This window comes from Psammomys obesus, unplaced genomic scaffold (assembly GCF_907164565.1).
Source record: "Psammomys obesus unplaced genomic scaffold, mPsaObe1.curated_primary_1811, whole genome shotgun sequence".
Lineage (NCBI taxonomy): Eukaryota > Metazoa > Chordata > Mammalia > Rodentia > Muridae > Psammomys > Psammomys obesus.
Genome location: NW_026591086.1, coordinates 1,287,500 through 1,304,671, shown reverse-complemented (window position 1 = coordinate 1,304,671; position 17,172 = coordinate 1,287,500). Strand labels below are relative to the sequence as shown.

At 42.0% G+C, this 17,172-nt stretch overlaps 1 protein-coding gene across 1 annotated transcript in view; it reads right to left on the bottom strand.

Annotated features, from left to right (window-relative positions):
- Wdfy2 (WD repeat and FYVE domain containing 2) overlaps nt 1-17,172 on the bottom strand; it is a 140,092-nt gene that overhangs the window by 66,155 nt on the left and 56,765 nt on the right. The window contains exon 3 of the mRNA XM_055609685.1: nt 8,577-8,650. Within this exon, the coding sequence (XP_055465660.1) occupies nt 8,577-8,650 (74 nt within the window). The remainder of the gene's footprint in view (nt 1-8,576; nt 8,651-17,172) is intronic.

The following is a 17,172-nucleotide window of genomic DNA, read 5'->3' as shown; positions in this document are numbered from 1 at the left end:
TAATAATAATAATAATAATAATAATAATAATAATAATAATAATAATAATAAATCTATCTAAAACATCTTGCTAGGGTAAATGTTTATAAGTCCTTCCCTCCTCTCTTAAAAACAATGTTTTTGCCTAAGACGGCCAATTCCCTAGTAAACACTGTACAACTCCTGGTAGTTAGACTGCCTTTATAAGAAGAAATCTGCCTGGAGCAATACTCAGCAAATCTACGCAGGGCCAGGGAAGCCAGTACAGCCACCACTCTCATGACCTGTGACCTACTTAATGTGCCATTTATCTAGAGGAGGACAGCACCATTTGTAGAAGAATGCTCTTTCCAATTCTGATCTTTCTCTTTCCCAGGAGGAATTTTGGCTCATCTTCTTTAGAAGGCTCTCATGCCTCATGTCAAGCAACCATAAGAACATGGCTAGAGAACACTGTGCTCTGACATTAGTAGGTCAGTGGAGCTGAGTAATATCCTCCAAATTCACAAGTACCTGGAACCGCTAAGTATGACTTTATTATAACTAAAGTTAAGATTTGAGTATGTGACAACTAAGATGAGGCCACGCTGGATTAGTGGCGACTAAACCAAATAACTGGCATCCTATAAGGTGAACACTGATGGGGAAATGACATTAAGGGTACAGGTAAGCTCAGGAGTGGTGAATCTACAAGTCACAGAACACTGAGGATTGCCAGCTAGCCCTAAAAGCAGGGAAAAAGCAAGGTACCTCCCTTGCCAGCTTCAGAATGAGCACAGCTCTGCCAACATCTTGATTTCTGTGTCTAGTTTCTGAAACTGTGAAAATAAATTCAGTTGTGTCAAGCCATCTGTTGTGGCAGACGAGGAAAGTAGCAGGCCAGGTATAGGTACCTGGAATATTACTACTGCCAACGACTCATCCCACAAGGATAGTGCGTCCCCTTTCACAGGGATGCCTGACTTCCAAGCCTACCAGTGGATGCCCATAATGACATTGTTTTCAAGCCCATACTACTGACTGTTCCCTATACACACTTATGATACAGTTTAATTTACAAATTATGCACAATAAGAGATCAACTCTTCAAAAGAAGAGAGAATAATTCTTAAACTTGAGAGTCATTTACTTTTGGAATTTCTGCTTACTGTTTCCAGACCACAGCTATATGTGGCTAGCTGAAGTTGCAGAAACAGATGCAGACAAGGCACATACAGGCCGCTACAAACTGCACTGTTGTGCACATCTGTAATACACTGGCCTTAGAGGATGACAACACCTCTAAAGATGCCCCGATTCCTTCCTAAAGGATGCTAAATACAGTTATTTTTAAAGGCACTATTTCTCCCTTTTACTTGAAAAAGAAATACCCTTTCCTGTGGAAACCACATTCTTCTCCCTTGAGTTTCTAAAGGCTCAAGAGAGTCCACCTGGGTATCTTGTGTTACTGGGAACACAAATTCTGTCCCTGTGGTTTTCTGTGAAAACACACACCACTCTGAGCTCTATCGCGTAACACAACATCAAGCTAGGCCGCCTGAAGAATACTACTTACTAATGAAACAGAAGGAAAACAGTGACCTTTCCATGAAGGTGTTTGTTTAACTTGCAAAATAGGAATCCCTACAGAACAGTGTATGCAAGAAGGCAAAAGTTAATAAGATTTCCAAATGTATATGAAAAAGATGCTATAAGTTCCCCCCAAACTGTCAGGAGCATGCACATTCTATTTCTACTCAGTATGTCCTGGTATCTGTTCTTGTTGCTCTCCCCCACCCCTTGGCTTTGCATGTGTTAAAGTGAGCACCCTCTCACTGTGCTAAACCCAATCATACTTAGGTTTTCTACCCGATTGCTTAATACAAGCCTGAGGATTCCAAGAAGTGCAGTCTGATGTGCATCTATAGGCCTAAGCTAACCACATAAACACAGAACCTGCTCACATGTCAGCGGAGAACACATTGGCACTGATGTCCATGTATAGAGCTCTATTTTCATGTCCCAGTGAGACGAACTCGAATGCATTCTCCCCTTATTCACCTCAATGTGGCAAAGCACTGCAGTGTCCCCGGGAAGTCTATTTCGACACAAACTGGAAGCAGGCTCTGTCTGCGTTTCACAGCCTGGGACGGAGGCAGGCTCACAAACTGTGAGCATGACTCCCAGGTCCATGGCTGAACTCTGTGTCAGCCGGCTGCTTCTAGGCTGGGTAAACTATGTGAACGCTCCAGGCTTTCGTCTCTTCATCTGGGACATGTGAGGAATACTCCCCACATCTCAGGGTTAATGTGAGGCGGGAGTAAAGCAGGGTGGCAAAGCTTAGTGTCTTATAAAGGGAATAATGTATCCGATAAAATTTTAGTTCCTATTTATTTCCTTAATCCATGTCAACTAATAAAATTAAATGCAGTAGGGCACAACAGGACTGGGGAGCTGGCTCAGTCAGTGTTGGCATGGAAGCCTAGTTTGATACCAATGCCCACAGACGTGGGGGAGGGAGTGTTACCCCAGCCCTAGAGAGGCTTGCTGGCCAGTCAGTCTAGCCTAGTTGGTGAGCTCTAGTTCAGTGAGAGACCCTGACTCAAAACATAAGGTGGAGAGTGACTGAGAAAAAAAAAGCAACCTTAACGTCTGACCCCCACACACAGGTGAATACATGTCCAGGTGCACACATGTAGGACAACCATGACCCAAACAACAAGTCCATATATTATCAACCACATTTATTTTTACACAGTAGTAACAATAACATAGATTAATTCTTTCCTCTTGTCTTGACCAAACTTCTTCTAACACATATTTATGATTAACCTTCAGAAAGGTTTTTTTTCTTGGGGGGGGATGGGGGAAGACAGACAGATCACATAGAGCCCAGGCTGGTCTCTAATTCACTGTGTAGCCAAGGGTGCGCCTGATTATAACTGATTATACTGTTTTTCCTCTCCCAAGTGCTGTGATTAAGACACTACATCTGGCTCCAAGAAGAGTGTTTACATTGTTCTGAGGACTTGACTGAGGGCCAGAGGGATGGCTTAGGGGGGAACGCGCTTGCTGCCAGGATTGCGAATCTAAGTCTTATCCCTAGCACCCAATACAGTGGAAGGAGGGGACTAACTTCCACAAGGTGTCCATTGATTTCCACACTTAGGCTGTGGCGCACACACCCTACAAAATAAATACATAAATAAATGTAACTTTTAACATGTGCTTTTAGAAACACAACTTGTTCAAAACCTCTTTGAAACATGACTTCATCTTGACAACACATTAATAAAAAGTTGACTTTGGAACAGTTTGGTGAAGAAAGTATACTTTTATAAAGATGAACATCGATACACTCTAGGACTCTATTACCATTACTGAGTACAACTGGTAAAAATTCTTTGAATAGAAACTACTTCTGGGTTGAAACTCCCTCCCCCTCAGTTATGAATTATCCCCCTGTGGTGGCTGGTTTTGTTTGTTATCTTGACTCCATTTGAAATGAACTAAAACCCGAGTGGCTTTCCCCATGAGGGCTTTTTCTTGACAGGATTACTTGATACAGCCTAAATCTAGATCTTCTGAGGTGGGAAGAGCTATAGTGGAAAGCCACGTGTGGGCTTTAAAAACTCTGCTTTGTTTGGGGTGTTTCGGCCTCTACCTCCCTTCCACCACCCCCCAACCTTAAGAAAGAGAAAAGGTAAGAGGGTAGAGGGAGCCCAGAGCCCTTTACTTCTGGCTAGTTAGGGTCAAGGGGTTCTGTTAGGGCTCTATACCAATCTCCGTCAACTGCAGACACAGCTAGCAGGCTCCTCCACGGCTACACCCCAATGCATTTCTCTTCACCTGTCTTGCTCCAAACCACCACACCATCTCTAATCTCTGCTCTCTCCAAACTGTGCCACGCCACACGCAAACACTGAACACCTTATGGTCTCTGTCAGCATCATATTTACACTCTCAGCGTTTTAGACCACACCCCTTTTCGTGCCTCACATGGAAGGCCGTTATCAGCTGACAAAAGCCACGCTCCACACGAGACAATTAACAGGTATGAGCAAACTATAGCCCAACTAAAATCCCACACCCCTGGGATTAAATCATAAAATAGCAGTGGGCCGAGACCCCCCAAAAGACCATCAGAAAACAGAGTTTTACGTTATGATTCATAACAGAAGCAAAATTACAGTTTTAGGAAGTAGCAAGGAAAGTAACTTTATGGTTGGGGTCACCACACCATGAGGAACCATATTAAGGGATCACAGCTTTAGGAAGGTTGAGAGCCACCATCACAGAAGAAGGAAGCACTTGCTCTTTGCCTGCTTGCCCTGGCTCTTACTGGCAAGTTCATTTCCTCACTGCCGTTAAAGCCTACTTCTTCAGGATTCCAGTGTATACTGAAGATCAACTAAGACACTCAGCCTCATGGACTGAACAACTATTGAATTCTTGGACCTTCCACTGGGCAAGAGCGATTACTGAAATAGTCATACCATAACTTATAAGCCACTCTAATAAATCCATACACACATATACATACATACACATTCATATTCATTCTATCAGTTCTGTTCCTCAGAAGAATGCTGACTACAGGAAGCTTCTATTCAAAGACCTTGAGTGTTAGCTGTCCTTCCCCATACTTCCTCCTTTAACCCGCCCTCCCATCCTCTTCCTCCATTTAATCCTAGTCTAGTTTCTCCTTTATCTTTTTATAACACTATCCTCTATTTCCCTTACCTTGGAAGATCTCTTGACCCTGACCCCCTCCTGCTCTCTTACTAGGTACCTAACCTCTGTGGCTAATTGAACTGAAACACATTTAAGCTTAAAAGCTAACATCCATCCATCCATCCATACATACATACATACATACGTGTAGGAGTAGTAATTGTGAAGCTGACAACAGTCAGGTCACAGAAGAGAGAAGGTGATGGACTGAGGCCATGGTAAGAAGACCTGATGGGGACTGGGATTTTAAGCTAAAGAAAGGAAGGCAAGGATTTAAGAACATGACTAATAGAAAACAAACAAGGAGGTAATTAAGCACAAAAAAGGTTTGGAGAGAAGTCAACCATTGAGAGGGGATTAGTGAGCATCATGCAAGCCTTGGACTGAGGCCGAATAGTTAACCCGTGTCAAGGTGCAAGATCTCTGATATGAAAGATTCCCTCTCCCCACCCCAATGCTTTTCACCATATTTAAAGGGGTGTTTTAGTCAAGACTCTCTAGAGAAACAGAAATGATAGAATACATATCTACTGAGGGAAGGTGCATGATCTCCCACTCCCCAGCTGGGGATCTACTGACACTTGGTTGCTGCTGGGAAAGGGAAGGTCGGTTTTCTTTAATGGTGTGACACCTGGTATCTTGACCACGTCCCAGGGCAGGCCCCAAGCCCAGGAACAGTCAGCCCACAGGAACTGGACTTGATGGTTTCAGCACTATAGCTGATGAATTTTAATTGTTGGGGTCTAGAAATGATCTGCATGGAATAACATATAAAATAAAGAAAAATACATCTGAACAACACCATAAAAGATGATTAGAGCTTTGCAGTCCAGAAAGGGGCTCTGGGATATTCGAAAAGAAAGAGTGAAAGGGCAGATAAAAACATTCTGGCCACTTGTAGCTTCTCTCTGCTGCTCATCACCTCTGCTACTTCAGGACAAAGAACAAAACGCTTTCCTCTCCCACCTCCCACTACCGAGAGATGGTTCTGTCTTTCTCTTCCAGTTGAGAACTGCCTCAGCCCTTCGCACTGCTAACAACTCCCAAGCACCCTCACTTCTCTTGCTGCTCCTGTCCACTCCTGGTCAGTGGTCAAAGGGGATTTGTTCTTCACCTCTGACCCACGGTGCAGTGACAATGGGACTGGCTCAGTAAAATAAGGATTTGCTTTCTGGTCTTATCCTTCCTTTGTTTTAGAACTTAATCGCTATTCTTTCTTAAAATGCCCTGTGATATTCAAGAAACAAAGGACGCGTAGCCTCAGAAACAAGATTTCTTGTGTCTACTGAGGAAACTATTGAACTGACAAGATTCTAAGAATTTTTTATCAGGGAATTTATTATAGTGATGAGAATCCAGGACCCTAAACATGCTGGCCTCTCAATAAATCTTTCCTTCATATATGAGAATTTTATAAGGCTTCTGATGTGAATTAGGAGGATGAGCAATTAATGTCCTCAATGAGACACAGGAGGCACTTTCAAAGAAGTCCTCACACATGCCAGCACCATCTGTCCTTCAAGGCAGTGGTTCTCAACCTTCCCAATACTGTGATCCTTTAACACAGTTCTTCATGTGGTGGTGATCCCCAACCATAAAATTATTTTCACTACTACTTCATAACTGTAATTTTGCTACATTTGTAAACTGTAATGTAAATATCTGTTTTCTGATGGCCTTAGGCAACCACCAACCACTGTGAAGAGGTCTTTGACTCTCAAAGGAGCCACAACCCACAGGTTGAGAACTTCTGCTTTAGAGGCAGGTAGTTTGGCATCTTGACACTGTAGTGCGTAACCAGAGAAGCGCAGGAGCCCCTGCCCCTGGCTGATGCTCCTGTTCCCTGGCAGTGCAGTTGACTGAGTGGTTCCCTCTTCTACAGAATAAATAGCCACATCTGTCCATAACTTGCCTCTAGCATCCAATTTGTCCTTGCCAATTAACCATCTATACCGATTTCAAAAGTAGAGGGAACCACTCATATGTAACACAGATCCAAGACTTTTCAGAGACAGTGAATGTTCTCTACACAATTCTATGAACCAGTGGGCAATTTTGTGGATCTCAGCTCATCTCTTCTTTTCCTTTACAACAAACCCTTTCAGTTCACTAAGCAGTCCAATTGTTTCTCCCATCTTTTAAAAATAACTGATGCTAGAGATGGTTTGGGAGTCAATAGTCCTTGCTGCTCTTGTGGATGGCCCAGGATCAGCTGCCAGCATGCACATGGCAGCTCACAACCTCCTATAAGGAATCTGATGCTTTCTTCTGGAATATGCAAACATCAGGTACATGTGTGACATACATACATACATGTAAGCAAAATACTCACACATGTAAGATAAAAAAATAACATGTTTAAATACACAATGAATTGTTCTATACACATTCTTTTAAAAATAGCACTCCTTAAAATGATCAGTATATAGTCTCTGCTTTTCCAAGGAGCAGTTACCAAATAAAATTTTAAAATCCTATCAAGTAATGGGCAGTAGAGAAGTCCCAGAAATACTGTTGATAAGCTTATTTATGTTTGGTAATGCTATTAATATTTCCTCAAGGCCATTCAACAACCACTTTGAGATTAGGAAGCATTGAAACTCTAACATTCCTAAGGGCTGAGGGAAGACTGCAGGCAGAGGCTTATATTCTATTATGCACACATTTTAAGTCAAGCTATTAAATAAAATGTGACCTTATAGTCTGATACTGACAAACACACCTTCAACTACCTGGCAGGACAGGTCCTTAAGTTCTGTGATATTCTGTCCATAGAATGGTGGCATAAACGGTCCGTTGCCCCTTCTCTTCCCATCCCCAGTTCTCTCAACGTCTCCGCTCACCTTCCTCCCCATCTCCCCTATTTTCTCCTCCCCCTCTTCCTCATCCCCTTCTCTACCAGATCTTGCTATGTTGCCCATGCACTTGATCATAGTATCTTGCAGGCTTTGCCTGAAGCACCACCCCTGCCTGGTACCTGGGGTTACAGGTTCATAGCATTTCCGTTCATAAATGCCGAAGCAGAGCTCCTCCTGCCCAGGACTGAAGTCAACACTGCACATTTTTTTTTTTTTTGAAGACAGGGTTTCTCTGTGTAGCCCTTCCTGTCCTGCAACACACTCTGTAAACATGGCTGGCCTCAAACTCAGAGATCTGCTGGCCTCTGCCTCCCCAAATCTGGCACTAAAGGTGTGGGCCGCCACACCCAGCATGGATAATTTACTCAACAGAGAAACTGCCAGATCACACTTGGTAACAGTCAATACGCTAAATAAAAGTCAGTCCGAAAATAAAGAAGACAGATAAAACCTAAACTTCCAGCCCCTGAGCACTGCAGTTTTAGTTTTCTCAAGACCTACAATAAACGGGTCTAATATTTATCTGGATCGAGATCAAAAATCTCGATCTGTATTTTCTTAACAAACTCCAGTCATGTTAAGGGAGACTTGAGACGACAGGAGCCGAGAGAACATAAAATTTCCAAACACAAGATCAGGTACACGGACGGAAGAGAAAGCATTTCCCTTATGCATCTGTGGCTAACGCTCGGAGACGCATCTGATCCGAGGAGTTCAGTGTCACAGCACAGCAAGGTGCGCGCTCAGCTCCCTCTCACTGCACATGTGCACAGCTACAGTGTTTGTCCGCTGACGTCCACGGCTAGCAACCACCAAAGCAGCAGAGCGCGCTGAGCCTCGGCACGGAAGTAAAGACAGCTTCTCCCTACACAGAACCTCTCCCTCACCAAAACGTCTGTGCTCCGTGCGCTCTTAGCCGGACAAGGACTTTTACTTGAAAAACTATTAGATAACTTGTTATCACAGTAATAACACTCCACAGGACGGCAAGTATTTCAACTGGAAATCTTACTTATGGGTACTTACTGAGATTGTACCATTGTCTAGACCTATGGACAGTCTTCTTGTTTCCGGGTTAAAAGACATGCATGAACATGGAGCTGAAAGAAATGAACATGTTGATGAAATTAACAAAACAATGATTCTCATTGATTCAGAGGTGTCTAATGAGCTAAGTGTCTGTTCACCCCACTGTACCCTGAAACCGCTCACTTAACGCGCACTCGCCAACAAAGTAAAAACAGCAATTTTGTAACCAAACCCCTAGCTTTTATGTTGCTCTTTTAATGATGTACAGGTAAGATATTCTCAAACGTGGCAAGTCCCAAAGGCTGTACTATTGGCTTGTGCTGGCATTGCTGGATATAAACTTGCGTGTCTACAAGACTGACTCTACTACTCTCTGCATTATTGCCTTGAGAAGGGTCTCTCACAAGACTGACCCTACTTTGTGCCATGTAAACCTTTGATCATCACTCTCTTAATCCCACTCAGGCCACAACTTACACAGGAGCAAACTGCGTTCTGAGCTCCAGAAAAACTAGATTTTTACCTTCCGTTGATAAACTTCCAAATACACACACTGGTGCAGAACAGGGTATTGGTTCAGAACTTACATGGGGCAAATGAACTACCAGGGCTTTTACTCTGGGTGTCCAAGAGGTTCCTAGTTGAAAATAATTGTGGGGTCATTTTCTTTGTATGAAGTTAAAAAGAGACCTCAGCTTAAATTTAAAAAAAGAATGAAACAAACAAAAAACCATACAGGTCGGATAAGTATCCAGTGGTTTTATTTGTAAGCGATGTTGTAGATTTAATTAGAAAAGATGCACCATGCTGAAGAAAGAAGAAGCCCTTATTCAGCATTACTGATGTCTTAGAAAGAGCAGAATTGGGACACGGTCGGGCACACAGCAAGAACAGCATGTGAGGGTGCAGTCAGAGCTAAGGGTGAGGCCAGGCAGCCCCCAGAAGCCAGAGAACAGCAAAGCTCAGCCTCCCTCACAGCCCTCAGAAGGAGCCAAAGTTGTGTAGATCCCTCTGAGAGCTCAGCCCCAGAATTGTGAGTCCTGCTGTTGAAGTGACTCACTTTGCAGTATTTGTTATAATGGCTCCAGAAAACTAACAGAGGAGTTATATTGGTGGAATTGAAAATAAAACACATTCTTTCAACGTCTCTCACTCTCTGCATACTGTCCACTTGTAGGTCTCTGAATAACTGCTGTCTACTGCAAGAAGCTTCTCTGATGGAGGCTGACACGCACCGATCTATGTCTACAGCAACGTGTCATTTTGCTGTTTCCTTTAGCAGAAAGATGTTAGGTTTTCCCACTCCCTTATAAAAAACAGAACTGCCAAATTCATCCTTTTAGTTCATCTTATCAGAGTGTGTGTGTTGTGTGTGTGTGTGTGTGTGTGTGTGTTACATGAATGTACAGGTAGATATGCTCATGAACACACACCCAGAGGCCATTTAAAACGTCCAGTTGTCCTCATCCTCCACTACTCTCTGCATTATTGCCTTGACAAGGGTCTCTCACAAAACTGGAAGACTGTGACTGAACAGTCAGTTCAGTGGTTTCTTTACCCCACCTCTTGCATAAAAAGAGGGCACACAGTTCCAACAACTTGTCAAACCACCTTGCAAGATGAGAGTGAAAATACACAGATAGTGATCAGACGAGAGTGGGAGTGAGCACACCCTGAGCAGGACTGCTGGGACATGTGCACATCCTTGGCCCTCTAGTTAAACTTTGATCTTACTGCAGTAGCCTAAAGATGGAGGCCAGGGCTTTGCTGGGTCTCTTTGTCCCCACTTCTCAATGGGACCACATCAATCTTTTCCTGCTTCCCACTTCTGACTCTTTTAATTGGCTTGTTGAAGAAGGGTAGCCAGGCATGGTTTGGACAGGTGGTGACCTCTAAGTTAACTCTTAGAATGCAGGATGGGGCACAATGAAATTACCCTCTCCTGCCCACCCCCAGACACCTACAGCGAGAACCTGAAGTCTGCATGACAAACTTAACCTTTTGAACCTCTGTGTTAGTAAGCCATTCCTTCATCTGGAAAGAAAGAGAACTTTCTACCCTTTTTCCTGAGTCCACCTAATTTCATGTAATTGTGTCTGTCACATGTGTCTGTGATAATTGTTCTTGTATGGTTTTTTTGTTGCTTTCATGTTATTTGTGCCAGAAAGATTTTTTTTTTAAACAAAGTGGCCACTTCAGTTCCCTTTTCTTTCATGTCTGTTGTGTACTAAAAGTATTATTATTAGCTTTTTGGCATGTCCAATTAAAGTGCATGCACATATTCAAGTTTAAATATTGTGATCATGTATTAAAGTCTGATAAATGCATATTATTTTATAAATGTGGTTACCTGAAACATCTTAAACCTATTACATAATGTCTTTGGGTATATTAAATGTTTTTAAAATGTTAAAATGCTAATAATTTACATAAAACAACATTTATTAAAGACATAAGATTTCATTAAGCTATAAAAGTGAATATTATATAAATTTTAAAAAGGATTTCCTTCTAAAACAGAATCTAAATAAACACTTATATAAATTTTATCTTGTTATAAAGGGAGTAACAAAATTTGAATGATTTCTTCAAAATATTCTTAATATCTAAAAATGTTTAATGTAAGACTTTTCTCATTTTTTCACTGAAAAAACTATTTGATATAATATATTTTAATTATGATTTCCTCTCCCCCAGCTCCTTCCAGATCCTACCAATTTTTATCTATGAAAACTAAAGTTCAAAGAAAAAAAAAAAAAGAAAGATGATTTCATCAACTAAAAACAAAAACAAAAACAAAACAAAATAAAACAGAACATCACCCAAAGACTCCATTCTGATTTAAGGCTCACGACTCTGTCCAGGCACTTCAACCTCACTCCCGGGAGGCAGAGGCTTTCTCACACCACCTGAGAGCACATTCGTGTGGACCTGGAAAATTCTGGATGACCTCATCTTTACCGCCACTGGAAATGGAGTATCTGAGAACTAAACATATTTATCTGTTCATTTTTCTTACATATTTTGTGAATAAGTTTAAAAAAATGATGATATCTAGCATTCTTCCTGGCATATTTCAAATGATAAAATCATACTAATATTGGCTTTAACATTTGGCTTTGTTTGACATTTCAAACAAAGACATGCGCTTTCAGTTCAGTGTGTCTTTTTGTTATGCTTATTTGCTTACCCTAAGCCCCACATTACTCAAAATTAATGTTTGAAAGACTCAAGTTTTATCGTTGTCTTTATATATGTGTATATGTGTGTGTGCGTATTCTTATTATCCTGTGTAATCTGGCTAAAGCAAAACAAAAGTTTCTAGTTTAAATTTCAATTCCATTTATCTAACTAAGAATACCCAAAGACTTGGGCTGATTCTCCTTAAGCAAATTATATAGAAGATACCTATCTCTAATACATCTCACAATACCATCCCTGATAGCTTGTACCTTTAGTGCTGATGTTTCTTTACCAGTTAGTATTCGAAATGCCCCAGGGTGTAATTAGCCACTATTAAAAAATTTAACATCTATCTTTTACAAATTTAAAAATGTGTGCAGGGGACAGTATTACAGTGCCTCTTCCTGGGCTCAGTCTAGCCCCTGGAACAGCCTTCTCTTGCCCATTTCTGTATCATAACTAATAACCCATGACTAATAGATAAAAGTCTTGTGGACCACTAGTTTCCATCAATCTAAGAGCTAAGGATGTCATCAGATAGCACGCTGAGCCTACAGAAAAGCTTCCCCATCTCACCGCACCTGCCTCTCTGATGTACTCACCAACGTATTTCAAGCTGGGTTTGATTTGTGACTTTGTTCTGTAAAACTATAAAGCTTAATAAAGCTGCTTCCACAATAGAACATGGAATTTGGGATAACCTTAATCTATGTTCCCGGGACCATGGCCACTCAAAATGGCTCCACAAACTGTGTCTTATTCCCTTAAAAAAAGAGCAGTAGAGAATTTCACATTGATGAGCTGAGGGCACAGTGAATAAGGCATTTATGTAGAGGTTTCAAGTGTACAGCTCAGAACTTAGGTGAAGGCTCGTGTCCTCCACCACTATCAGCCTTGATTAGACTGGGAAGCAGGTGATTCAATCAGCAATTCAGTAAGGCCTCAGGTTCCTATGCTTTGTTAGCTGAGCAGAATCTGGCAAAGTGACTGCCTCTGTGAAATCTGAGTAGTCTAACACAGACTGACACTCAAGAGCCAGGGCAAGCTCTGGACAGATGACAAAAGTCGTCATTTCAGTGGCTTGCATGATTTACCTATCTTTGTATTTGTAATTATCTTTATTTTAAAGTCTTCTGTTTTGTCCTGGGGACAAATTTATAACTACCCAGGAGCTAACGTCAATTTACCTGCCTGGCCTGAAAAGACCCCACAGTGGCCTCCAGCTCTCTAGCTGCCCTGCCTGAGGCTTTAACCTCTCAGGACTTCTAGTCAGCCAAGAGAGTTTACCTGTGCCCTATTCCCAAAGGAGAAGTTGGCACCAAGGGCCCAGCTGTGAAAGCCAATCCCTCACATCTCCACCACCTGCCACCGAGGCTGACATTTCCAATTCCTCCTTGCCTCTTTTGCCTTAAGCTCACGAGTGACAGAGCTATTGATAAAGTAAATCTAAAGTATCTCCACCATGGATTCCTGTGACTTTCATGTGCTGTTTTGTCTGTAGTAAAATGAGAGTGTGTACCCATTTAAAAGCCTAGAACACATGTCTGGCTGCAGTGAAATCTCAATCCTAGGCCCTGGGGAATGTCCCTCTACAGGTAACACGCTTGGGAAGGAAGGGTCCCAGCTGAGAAGGCTGTAAGCTGATACTGCCACTGCAATTAGCATCAATAGCATGGAGACTCCAGGGAGGAGATAAAGAATATTTGCTCCAATTTCTCCTTTACCCAAGCGTCAGCTTGTTTACAACAGGGCGACAGTCACCCTGAATTCTCTACAGAGGCACTAGGAGTATATAGTTCAGTATTAGAGTGTGTTCAGGGGGCAGACAGGTGGCCCTGGGTCTGAGTCTCAGCACAGACATATGCTGAGACTCTGTTGAGAACAGTTTAAGTAAACTTTCTTCAGGGAACACCAGTGACCAGGTCCTTGTTGCACTCTATCTCTTCAGTGAAGGGTGGGCGGTGCTCTTCCAGTACCTGCCGCCTTCACACAGTGTGGGCATCATGAGTACTGTATTTTACTATCACATCCTCTGGACATTGCATGTAGCCAGAAGAAACCTTAACATTTTTGGACACATTGTTGAAAGAAAGTAGAGAAAGGAGGAAAACAATTCTTCGCCACCCTCCCTCTTTACATGGCCTCACTCCTCGCAGACACGTTCAGCGCAACAGGACATCAGTAGGCTTGTGAGTCAGCCATGCCCTTTAAAGGTCACGGAGATCCAGAAGAGTGTGATGGGCAGGAATGAAGTATTCTGCGGGCCCCAACGCCAGCCACATCCTTGCAGCTACGACCAGGGAAACGTAAGCACATGTGCACACACCTGGCAGGCAAGGAGGCCAGGTCTTGAGCTCACAGGCAGAGCCGGGTCAGGATTCTGGGTGGATTAGGAGGCTAAGGAAGCCCTCCTTTCCCCTCAGGAGCCAGAGGGTCCTCAGCCTGGCTCAGCCTTCCTTTTCTGCCATCTGCTCCTACTGTACAAATGCCTCAAAGCTCTTGGGTTTAACGCCACCAGTTCTAGGGGCCTGCCAGGTCCAAGACCAGCATTTCCTAGTCAAAGGGCTGAATTCCTGGGAAAGCCAGATTGACTCAGGAAAAACCATCTCAATTACACAAGGCTGGATTCTCTTCACCTCCAGGTGAAGGAACAGCTTAGAAAAGAGAATGGGCACACTAGCAAGGTCAGCGCCTGGGCTTTATAATGATGTGTCTGCCGTTCATCGTTGTCCTGCTTGCCGCTCCCTAGGAGTGGCATTATCACACACTACCTTGCTGGTTACTCACCATCAAACGTGGCCTTCACTACTCTCCTCACCCAGTGCTTCCTACCCCGTTCCTCTGTTAAACTCTAACTTCTTATTAAAGATACAGCACATCCACTCTGTTGCCAAATACAATTATTATATTTTAACTACTCTAGAGGACAACGTTAAGAAGCTACATTTGGAACACTACTTATCATATACCAGTATAAACACACAACATGGTCATAAACACCTTGTAGCATACATTTTATAGTCATTCAGTTGATTCTCTTTCCTTTTCACTTATTTTGCAACCAATACACATAACCATTAATTAGTGAAAATACTGAGCAATCTCAGTATTTACAAAAATAAAACTCAACAGGAAAGTTTACAGAACAATTCATTAGAAGCTTAAATCCACTTCAGGTTCTCTATGATCAAGAATAGCTTATGTGGTAAGATTCCCACTCTCAAGCTGAACAAAGCTGAAATACTTTCTAAGCAGTTAGATACTACATTTCCTGAATTTGTAAGATTCCTGGAACATAAAAGCCAAATTGTTTGCAACTTATTTTAAAGTTAGCTATATACTAGAGTGGGTTTTATTGTGACAATCAAAGCTAATTACCAGTAACTGTGAGGAATATATATATATGGTCCTTTTCTTCTTTTACCTGTGTACAATACTGAAAGCACCCAAGAATAAAAATGTTCAAAAATTGCCTTGTCCTATGAACCTTCTTCATCAGCAAATCCATGGCACCTACATCAGTGTTCTATGTACAGTAGCCATGTAAAAAAATGTTTGCCTAACATGGAGGCTTATATTTACATATTAATAAATCAATACTGTATATGAGGCTTCACTGGGTTCATTTAAAATGTACATTTTGGCTAGCAACACATAATCTAAATGTTACAGTACCATATCCTAACCTTAACACACACTGAAATCACCCGGAGGTTTTATTAAAACAAAGATTCTGATCCAGTAGCTTTGGGTAGAACCCAATAGCGCAATCCTAGTAACTGTTCGGGCGATGCTGAAAACCGTCTGAAGATCAAAGTAGGTCTATCCTAATTCCCTTCAGAAGACTGCACAAAGCACTAAACAGTCTGACTCCTCAAAGCCAACGTGCTCCTTTTAGAGAAATGGAGCAATGCTCTTGGGGAAATCATATCTGTTATTAGACGCCACCACGCCACAAGTGTTTACTCAGTCCCTACGTCACTCTGCCCAGTGTCCCTGCTGCTTGTTCTGCGCAGCGGCGGCAGCTACAATTCCGCGCTCAGTTACAGCTTCCCACTGCCTCTTCTTGGTAGCCATGTGTCAAGTCTGACAAATAGGCAAGACCAGAAAAAAAAAGTCTGGTTATTTTACTTAAAATCGGGAGAAAAGAAAAAAAATCAGAATTTATCTTTCTCCTCCCATGCTCCTAAATATTCTGCCAGAGCTTATTAGTGTGTAGGTCTGTAGGGATGCCAGTGGCCACATGAGGCTGGAATGCAGGGAGACAATCTTTATCACCCTTCCATCCTCCATCTGGCTTCTCCGTACTGGCTCTTAGTCCTGCTGCAGCCTACCCACAAAAGCCCCTATAACCATCTTCCATCCCCTAGGGACTCTGCCTCTTCATTCAGACCTGAAGTCCCCCTAGTTCTTTCCTGTCACCCCTTTTAGCCTTTCCTTCTATGCCATCTCCAGTCCTTTGTGACAAATGGTCACCCACAGAAACACTGTCTTGGTCCCACAGACATCACACCCAGCTAGGACCCAGAACGGATAACAGCAACCAAGGAACAGAATATCCACCCAACAAAGAAGACATCAGATATCTATGCCAAGAATATCATAACTTCAAACTCCATGTGCCTAGAGCTCAGTGCAAAGACACATACGTGAAAAACCAAGACAACATACTTCTTCACAGCAATCACACTATAATAGGCCCTGAGAAAAGCAACTTAGCTGAAGCACAGATGAGGACTTCAAAGTATCAATTATGAATATGCTCAAGGACCTTAAAGAAGATATGAATAAATGCCTTAATTAAGATCATAAAAACACAAATGGTTGAAGGGAAAAATGAAAACAATTCAAGATGTGAAGGTAGAATTTAACAAAGAAATGGAATCATTAAGGAAACCCAAACTGAAAATAAAAATTTAGAGAGTGAAACAAAAATGTAAAGGTCTCAACCAGAGATTACAAGATACGGAAGAGACAGCTTCACACCTTGAAGACAAGGTCCAAGAAAAAAAAATAAAACAAAGAAAATGTTAAATATATATTAAAAAATTCTATACCCAAAACATATAGAAAATCAAGGACACTGAGAGACGATCATAGGTACAAAGGAAAAGGAAGAAACCCAAGTGAAAGGCACAGAAAAAAAATATTTTTTAACTCATAGACTTAACAGCTAACATCCACATATAAGCAAATACATACCATGTATGTCTTTCTGGGTCTCAGATAAAGCACTCAGGATGATTTTTTTTTCTAGCTCCATCCATTTACCTACAAATTTCTTTCTTTCTTTCTTTCTTTCTTTCTTTCTTTCTTTCTTTCTTTCTCTTTTTTCTTTCCTTCCTTCTTTCCTTCCTTCTTTCCTTTCTTTCTTTCTTTCTTTCTTTCTTTCTTTCTTTCTTTCTTTCTT